At 44.8% G+C, this 14,898-nt stretch overlaps 1 protein-coding gene across 1 annotated transcript in view; it reads left to right on the top strand.

Moving 5' to 3' along the window:
• Window positions 1-233: 233 nt before the first annotated feature.
• Window positions 234-14,898, top strand: part of POLDIP3 (DNA polymerase delta interacting protein 3) — a gene marked incomplete in the record, with an annotated part of 573,953 nt that continues 559,288 nt past the window's right edge. Inside the window, 1 exon segment of the mRNA XM_073592662.1 lies at window positions 234-314. Coding sequence (XP_073448763.1) covers window positions 249-314 — 66 coding nt within the window.

Here is a 14,898-nt window from a genome sequence, read left to right as displayed (position 1 = left end):
ACTCTACTAGCCATCCTTCAGCTACTTGGCTTTTACTATCTAGTTGAACATATGCCTCAACCCACTGTGACTTTTATACATGGAGGATGGAAGACTGCTACAATATTGCTATATATGGAGTTACTAGCTTTTCACATTCCTTTATTCATTTCCAGGTATGCTGTACTTTTTAACAACTAATATACTCCTATCCACCCTATTTGTTATATACCTTGGAAAGGGATTGTTCCTATCCGTGGAGGTTCAGCATGGCTGCATCTAATTTATTATTGTCACAACTGGGACCAACCATATTTTCTAACTCTACTGTGCTGGTATGTAGAACTGATATTTCAGTCCTTATCATTTAATATTCTCAGAAAATTCATAGGTTCTACTTGTGTATTTTGTTATGATTAATGGGCTATATAAACTTACATATACCTGTACAGTATAACGTGCACAGAGAAGTTTCAGTGGCCTTAGTATGTCTGCTCCCATGCTTGCCAGGGTCCTTTTCCTTAATGCTGCCCCTTGTGGCTGTGTGACGGCTAGGTTGGATCTTAGGGTGAGTGTTGCCGCATTACTCTGATCTTGAATATGGTCTAAAAGGTGCACAATATGAACTTGTTATGATGATCTTGTGTGTATATGTATTTATCATTTTTTATTTGTATTTCAGTATTTTCTTCCCCTCTGTATTCTGAAACATGTTGAGATCCTGGTGGCCTACAGCCTAAACTCCTCTGGAGATATTTTCCTTTGGAGGTGACTCCTTTAGTGGGGGTGTAGGAGTAGGAATTGTATTTTATGTCCCAAAAGGATGGTTTATTAATGTAAGTGTACGTTAAATAAAATGTATTGATTTTAATAAACCTTGAAATGTCTTTTTATGGTAGCATGAAAAACCTGCTGCCCCACTCTTTTCCCAAAAATTGTTCTTGATATTAGTTAGGATGTGGGTATCCATATTTTAGAGATTTTTGTTTCCTCTGAGTAGCTATTCTTATTTTTTTTTTTAAATAGCTGGGCTGGTATTTGCAACCCCAAGTCAATTTAAATGTGATTTGTTAAAGTGGGGACCCCATACAGTTTTTTTTTTCAGAATTTTCTATTGCCAGCATTGTTTTGTTTAGTAACATAACAAAATATATCCGAAACGAAACTAAGCTAATTTTTCCATTCTGCAAATGTCTAATTCTTATCTTCTTCCTTTCCTATTCTACATGACAGGGGTGTCCCCTCTCCCCTATAATTTTTTCTGTAATCATGGAGTGTCTTGTGGAACATGTTAGATCTCACCCTTCAATCTTTGGTCTAACTATAAATTCAGTTAAACACAAAATAGGATTATATGCGGAATGATCCCTACCACCCTTGTGCAAATTGCTTGATAATTTTGGACTGATCTCCCTGTACAAACTTAACCACTCTAAATCCCATATGTTATCTATTGGCCTAGATGCTGGACTTTGACCCTAAACTTCTTCTGGGAGCAGCATTGCTCCAAAAAGCACCATAAAAACACTTTTTAGACACTATCACAGCTGCCTACAAGGTGTGGAATTCCATTATGGATTTATGACATGGACTCTCTCAAATGGCATTACAACCCCTCCTGTTAAGGTCTTTGGAGCCGATCATTCACGATACAGTAAAACCTTGGATTGAGGGGGCGTGGTCTGGACATGGCTGGATAGAGACGTGTGTCTGCTGAGCTCCCGGCCGTCTCTCATCCACCCCGGCTGATTCAACTTACTTGGACATTATGTATGCCTCAAAGAAGAGGTCAGCAAAAAGAAACAACAAACCCACAAAATCATCACCTCCAGCTCTGCCAGCAAGCGATATTCAGAGGTTATTTCAAATTTCCCAGCTAAACTCACAAGAGCCCAAGATGGTGGACACATGTGTCGAACAAGCCAGAGATCAGGCCTCCCATACTCTGCCGGCCTCACCTGCAGAATACTCGGAATCTGAGTAATTGTTCGACATCCCATCAGCTTTCCTCTCAGATCCGGGAGGACCATCACACTCTCCCTCTTTGACATACCGGGCAGACAGGGAGCTAAAATCCCTCCTGCAATCGCTCCCGACTAAGGCCGACATGGCGGCCCTAATCGAGAAAATAGAGGCAGCTCACAGGAAGGAACTGAAAGCAGTGAAGGCCGATGCGCAGGCAACCTCAACAAGGCTCACGGCAGGGGAGACCTCTCTATCCACACTGGGCCACCGAGTGACCACACTGGAAACACTCGCAATGGGCACACTCAGAGGCACTGGTGATTCAACAACTCCACCTTGAAGACATAGAGGACCGGAGCCACAGGAATAATTTTCGGCTCCGCGGACTGCCAGAGGCCACCGCAGCAGAGGATCTAGCCGATACGGCCATCGCCATCTTCCGGAGCATAGCAGGGGTCGAACTGCCAGACCGGGTCCAATTAGACCGGATCAATAGAGCATTGGGCCCCAAATCGACTGATCCCTTGAGATCCCACGATGTGATATGCCGGCTACACCACTATACCCACAAAGAACACATAGCTCGCAAAAGCTTGGGAAGTGGACAATCCAGAATTTGATGGGGCAATGATAAAGATCCTACCGAACCTAACCAGAGCCACCCTGCAGCAACGGGCCATGCTGAGGCCGCTTTTAGAGTTAGCCAGGAGAAAGGGGGTATCCCCATCTGTATGTGGCGTCCTATCGGTCACATTCCGTAAAGGACAAAGATCGTTCACGATCCGCACTCTGGACTCGCTGCCTGCTCTCTTCGAGTTCCAGGACACAGACCCCATAGTGATACTGAACTGGCTGACACTCCTACCGAAGTTCCAGGATCGACAAACTTCATCCGCGGGAAGAGGAAACTTTCCACCCAGACCACAAAGGAATTGCCACCAGCAGAGAACACCATCCCTGGAGGCTGCACGCGAGTCATAAGGCAAGTAAATACTACACAGACTGCCCCCCCTTACACTGCACTATATAGAGCACCCTCCCTGACCGTTCCCTTGCATCTTACCTCTCCTGCCCAGCCATACTCCCCCTCCTCCCTGGAGCTGGTGAACCACGAGGCAGTCTCCTTGAAATACTCGCTAATAGAGTGAGACACCTTCAAGAGACAGACTGCCTACCAGTGTTACCTGGGAATTCTCATTTACCTGCGATCTCAGAGGTGCCAACCCTTTACTCCAGGGGATGGATCCAGCTGCCCACAATGCCTACTGAGGATCCTATTGTGAACACCCCCTACCTGAGGTGACCACATCAACACTCCCTGATGTTACAATGCCCCACTTTGTCAACAGAACATCAGCTTTAGGCACCTTAAGCCAGGACACTTTAAGCTAAGGAACCTGTCTCAGGACGCTATGTAGCTACTCACCTGAATAGACAGGGCACAAAAACACCTACCTGTTGACTTAACTAACATTGACAGACATTAGATACCAAAGAAGAAAGGATAACATGCTAACAGGAGCATAAGAGTGTATCCCCTCCCCCCACGGTTTGCAGGGCATTACCGAGATGAGCAGGTTGAACCCTGCTAAGCCCCAGGTGAACACTACCCATCCCAAAAATATAGGTCACAAAGGAACATTAATTCAGCCACGAGAAGAGGCTACAGGAGAGGCCATACTGGTGGCGAACAATAGGGGAGATGGGCAGTCACACCTCACAGTGGTACTGACATCCTTATCTCAAGGGGGATCATACACACCCCAATGTTGGTTGCACAATGTACCCACATAACTGAAATGCCACTATAAGTTTGTTTTTCCTTTTGTTTTCTTCTTACAGAATTGTTTTCGTTTGTTATATCATTTTGTTACATGCCGGGGTGGGAGGGGTGGCGGGGACCTCAATATTTGAGCCTTGTTTAACTCCTCCCCCACTTAGGTTAGCATATCTCCTTAGGAGGCCTTTGGTTGCCCTTCTGGGGATTACATGCTTTACATTCTTAGTAAATACCAGAATTAGTGCAATTTCCCATCTCCCTTCCCTCAAGCTATGGTGCTGGACAGCATAAAAGTGATGTCACTGAATGCAAAGGGTCTCAATACACTGGAAAAGAGATGCATGCTACTACATGACCTAAAGCGATCCTATACTGACATCGCATTTATCCAAGAAACTCACTTTAAAAAAGACAAACTTCCACTATTTCGCAATAGGTATTACCCTTTCAGATATCACTTCACTAAGCCGACGGCCAAGTCAAAAGGGGTCTCCATATTGCTATCAAGTAGCTCCCCTGGAAATACCAAGACTCTCTCATAGATCCAGCGGGATGATACGTGTTCCTGAAGGGATCTATGGGCGAGTCACAGGTGGCCTTAGCAACTATATATTCCCCAATGAAGGCCAAGACACATTCCTTAAAAATGCACATGAGAAACTTATGGAATTCACAATGGGACACTTAATCCTTGGTGGGGACTTTAATACACCTCTACTCCCGACAGCAGATACCTCCTCAGGTACATCCTCTATTTCCCCAAGCTCCCTGAAACGAATAGCCAAATCATTACACAGAGCCCAATTGATAGATGTATGGCGTCTGCAACATTCAGGTGAACGTGATTACACCTACTCCAAACCCCACAAAATCTACACCAGAATTTACTATTTTCTGATCCCTCATACACAACTACACGCATCAATAGGAAATATAACTTGGTCTGATCACGGCCCCATCTTCCTGACATACACGCTCTCTGATACATCTTCACCTAGACATCACTTTTGGCGACTTAATGAAAGCCTATTTCAAACCCCAAGGTGCTGGCGGATGTGACAAAAGAACTAAACTATTACTTTCAGATGAATGGACTACCAGACTGTGACCTGGGCATCCTTTGGGAAGCCCACAAAACAGTTATACGAGGGGTCCTTATCAAGCACGGCGCCCGTATCAAACTGGAACGCAATGCACAACTAACCCAGCACTTACAGGAACTTTCGACCACAGAAGCCTGTCACAAACATGCTCCATCCTCCTCCTCAGAGAACAAACTCACATTATTACGTAGACAGATCACAGATATGCTACATTATAGAGCTAAAGCGGCCTTACAGTACTGCCGCAAAGCTATGTATGAATTGGGTGACAAGTGCGGAAAATTATTAGCAAAGATGGTTAGAGACCACAAACTCTCCACATACATACTCCAAATCATCACCTCTGAAGGCCACAAAATGGTCCTTCCCACACAAATTACAAAAGAATTTTGAGAATTTTACTCCCACTTGTATAACTTGCCACAAGAATCTCCATCCGAAGTGGACATAGAAGAATATCTGGCGTCATCTCAAATCCCATCCCTTTCCCCTGAAATCTGGGAAGAACTAAACTCCCCAATAACATTGCTGGAAATCCAACAAGCCATAGGAGCAATGAAACCAGGTAAAGCCCCTGGCCCGGATGGCTATACCTTACAATATTATCAGACACTTCCCCCATTATTAGGACCCCATATGGTCAAACTTTTTAATGCAGTGAGTTCTGACTCTGACTTCACTAGGGATACCCTGAGGGCACACATCTCAATAATACACAAGGAAGGGAAAGACTCCACATCATGCCGTAGTTACAGACCCATATCCCTGTTAAACATAGATCTTAAGGTGTTCACTAAGATCCTAGCTACCAGATTGGCACAACATCTTCACAAGTTGATACATCTCGATCAGGTGGGCTTTATCCCCACCAGAGAGGTGAGGGATAGCACGACCAAGGTATTGAATCTCTTACATATTGCACAGACTACAAACACCCCATGTATCTTTCTGAACATCGACGCCAAAAAGGCATTGGACAGGGTGAACTGGTCGTTTATATTATCAGTACTTAAACATGTTGGTCTGGGACAGGGGATGCTCAAATGGATTAATGGGATCTATTCAAATCCGACCACTCAAGTGAAAGATAATGGAGTTCTCTCCGACCCATTCCCTATAAAGAATGGGACGAGACTATTTTCCCTCTCCCTAGAACCATTTCTGTCCACTATTAGACTTAACCAGTACTGACAGTTGGTACAGCCCAACATAAAATTTCTGCCTATGCAGGTGACCTACTCTTTTCTCTGACAAATCCGACAATCTCACTACCCAACCTCCTGAGAGAATTTGATAAATATGGAGCACTATCTAACCTAAAAATAAATGTCACCAAATCGGAAGCAATGGGCATAGCTCTCCCACCACACATAACTCCAATCATACAATCCAACTTCCGTTTTAAATAGACCACATCCACTCTAAAATATTTAGGCACATACATCCCGCCTGACTTTTCCTGTATATTTGCTCACAACTACCCACAATTACTAACCAAAACTAAGGACCTATTGGACAAATGGCACACAGGCCTTCACTCATGGTTTGGGAGATGTAACCTAATAAAAATGAGTATTCTATCAAAATTTTTATATCTCTTCCAAGCCCTACCGATTCAAATACATCTCTCCTATCTCAAACAAGTCCAGGCCATGTTTACCCGCTTTGTTTGGGCAAAAAAAAAGCCACGTATACCAAGAACCCAGCTATCCCCCCAAAAACTCTACGGAGGCATAGCACTACCCGACATTCGTAAATACTATCAAGCAATCCATCTAGGTAGAGTCATCGATTGGGGACGACATTCTGACTTAAAACTTTGGGTACAGATAGAACAGAACCAGTCGACTATCCCCTTGAAAGGCGCGTTATGGTGCTACGACTCACTACCCCTGGAAATAAAATCCCACCCACTGATTGGAACCACACTGTGACAATGCTCCCAGGTTACCTTCCCAACGTGCAACAACAACTGCGACAACTGCTGACTTACCTTTGACCCCGATACTCAGAAACCCTAACTTTCCCGCGGAGCTATCACCAACCTCATTTAAAACGCTACGGGAGGGGGCGTGGCTTGGCGCATGGAGCTGTAGGACGCACATCGCGGCAGCTCCCGGTCCTGACGATCTCCACGGGGCCCTATCTCCTCTACCATCACCCATCCAGCTACCAAGACTGCCCAGATGGGTAAAGGAAAGCCCAGGGACCACTCGAAGCCCGCCGGTGACCGGACACAGAGCGATTTGGGGAACTTTGTGACCCGTTCCTCCGCGGCCTACCAGAACCAGAGAGCCTCCAAGATGGCGACGGCGCCTCCGTCTCCGGCCCGCTCCTCACATACAGACGCCGAACAGGTACGATCTAGAGGCCGCTCAGCCTCCCTCACAGACATGGAGCCCCCACTATACCACCCACGCAGCCCCCAAAGCCTCTCACAGGCCTCCCTGTGCTCCGGGGACGGGTGGGACATGGAGTCGCAGATGCGATCCATGCATGCCTACCTCCGCTCTTTACCCACTAAAACTGACTTTGAACATTATGTCTCCCGCATGGAGAAGTCATACAGGAAAGAGATTGCTGAGCTTAAGAGGGATCTAGGGACTAGAATGGAAGATGTAGAAAATACCACTGACGGCATGTGCAACACTTTACAGTCCCATGAAGAGATCCTTAATACCCACACTAACATACTACAACAACTCATGTACCACCAGGATGACATCGAAAACCGTAGCAGACGGAACAATATTAGAATCCGTGGCATACCAGAAGCTATAGATCACAACGATTTACATGGAGCAGTCACTGCCATATTTAACCAAATCCTACAGCAACCCAAAGATACCCCTATTGAGCTGGACAGAGTTCATAGAACCTCAGGCCCGCGTAATACTGATTCCTCTTTTGTTCGGGACACACTATGCAGGGTGCACTTTTATAAAGTTAAAGAGGAGATCATGAAAGCAGCCAGCACACAGGACTCCATTCGGCTGAATGACACCCCAGTAATGCTGCTGCCTGACCTATCACGTCAAACTCTGGCCATGCGACGTGCACTTAAACCGATTACATCTGTCCTCCAGGAAAGAAAAATCAAATATCAATGGCGGTTCCCTTTCCAATTACGGGTTCATCATGAAGGCAAAATGGCCCTTTTCCGCACATTAGGAGATCTACCAAGGTTCCTGAGCACCCTGGAGCTACCCCAGATCTCCCTGCCAGACTGGCCCCTTCCCTCTGCTACTCCGGGACTTCCATTCCACACACAATGGCAGAAGACGAACAAGAACAAGCGACCAAGAAGCTCTCCTCAGAAGTCTCCAGACGGCTGACCGGTCTCTAGATCCTGCAGACACCACATCTTTACCTTACCACCGTGACTATTATATTGTTCTTTTTGATCTCTTCTCCCCTTTTTTTCCCTTTTTTTTCCTTCCCCTCAAAGAAGGAAAGAAGAGGAAAGCGGTGCAGGCCACATACCCTTGAACCACTGTTAAGTGGCAAAAAACTCCCTGGACTACCTACCTGTCTACTACATTAGTAGTGCTACAGATCCAACACCCCCCCTCCCCCCCCCCTCCTTCTTTTTTTTTTTTTTTTTTTTTTTTTTTTTGCATCAACATTTTTGCAGATGCCTATCTGTCCCCCCACATTATCCTAATTGGATGTCCTTTTCAGGATGATCCTTTCACCATTTTTTCTCTATTATTATCTACTGTTTATTTTATTTTTAATATATATTTTTTCTCTTTTGTGGGGACAAGGCTGGGGTGGATGGGTCCTTTAATTATGACTTATCCCCCCCACCCATATAGGAACTCGCTCCTAACTACGACTTAATATGTGAAAGTCTAATAGCAGCGCTTACATGGTTTTTTTTTTTTTTTTTGTTAGGGAGGATGTGGGGGCACACCCGTTATATGTGACAGGTTGTTATTTATATGTTTTTACCATGTTACCTTATGACAACAAGTTGATGGTTATATAATGTTTTCACCAGCTTCTACTCCCCCCGTGGACCCCGGGACCGGGAGGCGCTCTAGGTGCTCACCACATTCCCCCCCTTAGGACTTGTAGTGCCTGTTTGCGCACTTTATTGATGCTAGTTTATAAGCACTTTACAGAAATATTTCTACATTTAAAAGATTACCTAATGCTACTACCCAGTGGCTTACCTTTTTACCTATTTCTCTTTCTCACTTTATCCCTCTCTTTACCCCTTTCCTTTTCCACTTCTTCTTCTTTCCCTACCTACCCACTTACTTCACTCCTCTATCCTTGGGCTGGATGGACCTCGGCGCGGCTGCTATTAACATATGCTGTTACCTCTCCTCATTACCACTATGTCGTCACTTGAGCATCTAACTCTATCGTCCTATAATTGTAGAGGCTTCAATACCCCCGAAAAAAGAAGCCAGGTGTTATACCACTTTCATAAGACTAAAACTAAAATCCTTCTTCTACAAGAAACGCATTTCCGGGGTTCAGAGATTCCATCCCTCAAAAACCCTCATTTCCCCCAATGGTTCCACAGTACGAACCCCCATACAAAATCCAAAGGGGTGTCTATAGCTTTTCATAAATCATTCCACCCAGAAGTCTTAGACTCCCTGATAGACCCGCAAGGGCGTTATTTATTTCTCAAACTTAAATTTAATTCTTCTATCTTTACAGTGGCTAATGTCTATGGACCAAACCAGGAGCAGGGGAACTTTCTATCCAAGGTTCTAAACAAATTGCTATCATTCGGGGGTCCTTGTGTCATCCTAGGTGGTGACCTCAACACAACTCTTTCTCCAGCCGTGGACACTTCTTCGGGTAAGTCAGCCATGTCCCACACGACCCTTACACACATCAAATCCCTTCTACACTCGGCACAGCTCGTAGACATATGGAGGATACAACATCCCCTAGAGAGAGACTACAGTTGTTACTCAGTAGCCCATAAATCCTATAGCCGTATCGATTACTTTTTAATCTCCCAATCCTTACTAGACATACCACTCAAGGCCTCCATAGGAAATATCCTTTGGTCGGACCACGCTCCCATACACCTCAACCTAGCACATCCACCAAAATCCCGCACTAGGTCCTCATGGCGACTTAATGACAATTTATTGACTGACTCGGTATGTGTTGCAGCAGTTAAAAAAACGATTAGTGACTTCATTACAGATCACCGCCAAGATGATACTAATCCCCTCACCAAATGGGAAGCTCTGAAATGTGTAATCAGAGGAACACTAATCCAGCATGGCTCTCGGCTAAAAAAAGCCAGAATGGCCGATATCTCACGTCTCTTATCTCTGATTAAAACGCTTGAAGTTACACATAAGCGAGACTTAGACCCTGCAACATATACTGACCTATCTAATGCACGCAGAGACCTGCTCCGTTTACTCGATGCTAATTCCCTTATAGCCAGAGACCAAGGACGCAACCGACATTACACTCTAGCCAACAAATGTGGACAACACCTTGCGAGAGTTCTCCATCCTCGCCCCCCACGCCGACCTATTCCACAAATCTGTACATCTGACCAACGAAAAATTAATAATCCCAGTGGCATTTCTGACGCATTTAAACAATACTACTCAAATTTATACAATCTCCACACTCCAAACGGGACGACCCCTACTAACGACACACACCTATCCTCCATGCAAGACTACATCTCTGACACAGCTCTACCACATCTAAACCCTGAACAGACAGCTACCATGGACGACCCCCTTACAACAGAGGAATTCACTGCCGCTATTAAAAACCTGAAAAATGGTAAATGCCCTGGCCCCGATGGGTTCTCCCCGAGATTCTACAAATACTTTGCTCAACATCTGACCCCGTTACTAACTAGCGCGTTTAACTCTATAGACGATAACCATCTTCCCTCTAGAGACCTCCTAGCAGCTAATATTTCAGTAATACCCAAACCTGGTAAAGACCCCGCTCAATGCAGCAGTTATCGCCCCATTTCACTCCTTAACCTGGATATTAAACTTTACGCCAAGGTCCTGGCTAACCGCCTATCCCCTATTCTACCATCACTAATACATAGAGACCAGGTGGGATTTGTCCCTGGCCGAGAAGCCAGGGACAATACCACAAAGACTATTCACCTCATTTCCTATATCCGAAAACACAACTTAAAAGCTTGCCTGCTCTCGTTTGATGCCGAGAAGGCCTTTGACCGGGTCAATTGGGACTTTTTACGCCTCTCTTTGCAACAGATTGGACTTGGCTCCACTTTTGTCTCTAGGGTCATGGCCCTATACTCACGTCCCTCAGCATCAGTTCTGGTCAATGGTTCCTCCTCCGCTTCATTCCAGATTTCAAATGGCACACGACAGGGCTGCCCCCTGTCTCCCCTCCTTTTTGTTTTAGTGATCGAACACCTAGCCCAAGCCATTAGACAAAATACATCTATAGTAGGAATTCAGACACCCTCATCTCAACACAAACTCTCGCTTTACGCAGATGATTTACTAGTCTATATACAACACCCTCACACTACTCTGCCCTCCTTGATGTACGAATTTCGTAGATTTGGACAGTTTAGCAACTTCAAACTGAACATGTCTAAGACTGAGGCCTTAAACATATCATTACCCAGTACCACCCTCACTCAACTACAGACTAATTTTCCCTTCCAATGGGGTTCCAGAGGCATCTCCTACCTAGGGATCACGATTACTACCAATCTCTCTGATCTCTATACTTTAAATTATATACCCCTTCTAACCAGGATTAGAAAGGAATTAGACTCATGGAACCCCTCCACATTACCTTGGTTTGGGCGCATTAATACATTGAAAATGGACACCCTACCAAAATTGCTATATTTATTTCAAACCGTTCCTATTCTGGTCCCTAAACAATTTTTCACGTCTCTCCGCTCTATGTCCATAAGATTCATATGGCAAAATGGCATGTCCCGCATTCGCCACAACTTACTCACATATCCCAAAATACAAGGCGGAGTAGGCCTACCTGACTATGAGCAGTACCATAGAGCTGCATTGTTATCCCGGGTCTTAGAATGGTTTCCCCGCCCTTTCCCCAAAGCATCCACCATGGTGGAACAGGATCTAACCACTTTGGATCTCAGGGCCTTGCTTTGGGGATACGGACGACATTTACATTTACTCTCCTCTACTTCCCCACTGACGATTGCAGCTTTACACTATTGGTATAAGAAAGGCATACAGACCCTCCTATCCTCAGACCCTTCTCCACTCACTTCCCTATTTGACCACCCCGCACTCCCTCAGGATGAAGGCACTACCACAATTGGCCCATATTTACGCTCTATATGGCCTGTAGCGAGATCATTTGTAAACCCTACCTCTGGGGCACCCATCCTCCCAAATACACAAGGTAATTGGCTCACAGCCCTCCGTATATCTTCCTATTGCTCTGACCTGTTCTCCACATCCAAAATCCACAGACCCTTAACGGAATTTGAACAACTGTGTTCCCTAGCGGAAACCCCCAGACATTTACTTTCCACCCTATACACGATACAAATTACACTACTCCATAACCGACCCCCCTCATACACCAAGAGGTGGGCCACGGAACTGGGAAGAGAACTTCATTCAGAGGATTGGCAAAAATCATATTACTTTACACATAAATCCTCAATTTCCTGTTATACACAGGAAAAAAATTTTAAGATTCTTTCCCGATGGTACAGGGACCCCCAATCCCTCAACAAAATTTTCCCCTCGGTCCCATCCTCCTGTTGGAGATGTGGCTCAGAAGATGGAAGTTACCTACATATATGGTGGAACTGCTCATCTATTCAACCACTTTGGTCCCAGATTTTCTCCATTTATAGTAGTCTCTATGATCAACCCCTGCCACCCTCCCCAGAAATAGCATTACTGTCCATGCTCCCTGGTTCCATCACTTCACAGAAACGTTCCCTTTTACGCTTTTTTTTATCGGCTGCCAGGCAAATCATACCCTTATTTTGGAAAACCCCCACTAAACCCCCACTTACTTTGTGGGTGACGACAATGAATGACATTATGCGCATGGAGGAAAGGTTGGCCTTAGATAACGATACTTTTGATAAATTCAAAACTTTATGGCTTATCTGGATTGAATACTCAACATCAGGCGCCTTGAAAACTTTATTGACTACCGGAGATTAGACACATTTGTTCATCTTTAATACTTTTTGCATGTACTGCCGTGCCGGGGTCTGCTCCACGCCCCTCCCCTTCCCCCATATCCTATCCCTCTTTTTCCTTTTCCTTTCGTTTCTCTTTTCCCTCTCCTTGCTTTTCTGAACTCTGATATGACCTTATAGTCAGTGATTACAGTCTCTCCTAGACTAATTTATAAGTCTTTATAGAAAGTCTATTACTATACTGTATTACCGGTTGATGATAGTCCCCTTCCACGCAAGATTTAACCAAGCACTGTATGCTGGACTAAGAAATATTCAATGATGTCTTTGTCATCAATAACTGACTACCAATGTTTGTGTATAAATATTCTTTGATATTGTTAATAATAAAAATATATTTGACACTAAAACGCTACGGGACAACTATGAACAGGCCTCCAGGTTTGTGACTGAAGGAAAATGGCCCACCATAGCGGAGCTGGGGGACCCCACAGGACCCTTTCAGCTCACGTTCCTTTTTTTAAATATACGTTTTTATTACTTTTCAAAAAAACAGACAACAAACAAAAATGAATATTTGCAGCAATTAAAGAAACTATATACATAGCGAACAAAACACAAAAAAACAAAAAAGAAACAAAAAAAAAAACAACAAAACAAACCCCACATACATACATACATACATACACTGGTCATATCTGGTTCCTATGCCAGTTTAATTTTAGAGAAAGGTGTCATCCCGTGTTACATATGTACACCTAGAGCCCAATAACTAATGGAGAGATTGCAAAGAGTCATATTCCTCTAGGAGGCTATTGAGGCTGTAGAGGGGTCCGTGAGCCATTTGAACCAAACCTTTTCATATTTGAGGAGACAACCCCTATTTCTATATGTTTCTTTGTATAATGGTAAGCTATTATTAATGAGTTGTTTCCACAAAGTCAGCGATGGGGGGGTGGTTTTCTTCCAGCTGAGAGCTATGGCTTTACGAGCATAGAACAAAAGCAGCCCCACCAAAGTGCGCCCTGCTGTTGTAGGAATAAATTGCTCTATCAGACCTAAAATACATATTGGCATTGATCGTTGCAGTGGGATATATGTTATTTTGAATATAAAAGCTAGTATTTCTTCCCAATACCTTACGATAGCTGGACAAGTCCATAATATATGGGTTAAGTCTCCAGGAATCTCCCCACATCGCCAACAGCCATGTCAGAGGATTTAGTAGACCAGACCGTGTGGACTACACAGAGGAAACCAGAAACGCATGTAAGTGAAATAATGGTGTTTATTAAACAAGTGACAAGTAAAAGGAATATAAACAGTGCAAAACCAACACAACAAACCCACTACAAACAACAATATATACAAGTAAAAGGAGATACCGGAATCGTAAACAAAGCCAGGCCAAGGTCATACACAGGGAGGTCAGCAGATGGGCAAGGACGGGAAACCAGCAGGACAGGGAGAGGATGGATGGTTAGGCTGCAGGACAGGGATCCAAGGGAATCAGGAGGGACAAGAACAGGATGGGCTTGGGATAGGGATCGGATCGGATCAGAGCAGAGCAGGACAGAAACAGGTTCACGATCAGGATACAGGCAGCAAGGTCAGGGCGCAGGGAGAAAGATACCAAGGCAAGCATATGAGGGCTTGCCGGGTATTTATAGGACTGTCTATGATTGACTCAAGTCACACCTGAGCGCAGGGAGTGTTGTCTGCTCCATACTGCCAGGATCCATCCGCTGGTGGACATCAGTACTGCGGCCAAAAGATGAAATGACACCAGCAGGGAAATATTCTCCTGACAGTTCAACACTGCCAGGAGACACCTGCTGATGGACCCCAGTACTGCATGCCAAACGATATATCTTACCAGCGGATGGACCCTTTCCTGACAGTACCCCTCCCTAAAGGAGCGGCCTCCGGAC

This window comes from Aquarana catesbeiana, linkage group LG07 (genome assembly GCF_042186555.1).
Source record: "Aquarana catesbeiana isolate 2022-GZ linkage group LG07, ASM4218655v1, whole genome shotgun sequence".
NCBI classification, from domain to species: domain Eukaryota; kingdom Metazoa; phylum Chordata; class Amphibia; order Anura; family Ranidae; genus Aquarana; species Aquarana catesbeiana.
The sequence above is the reverse complement of the archived record's forward strand: the minus strand, read 5'-3'. Positions and strand labels throughout refer to the sequence as shown.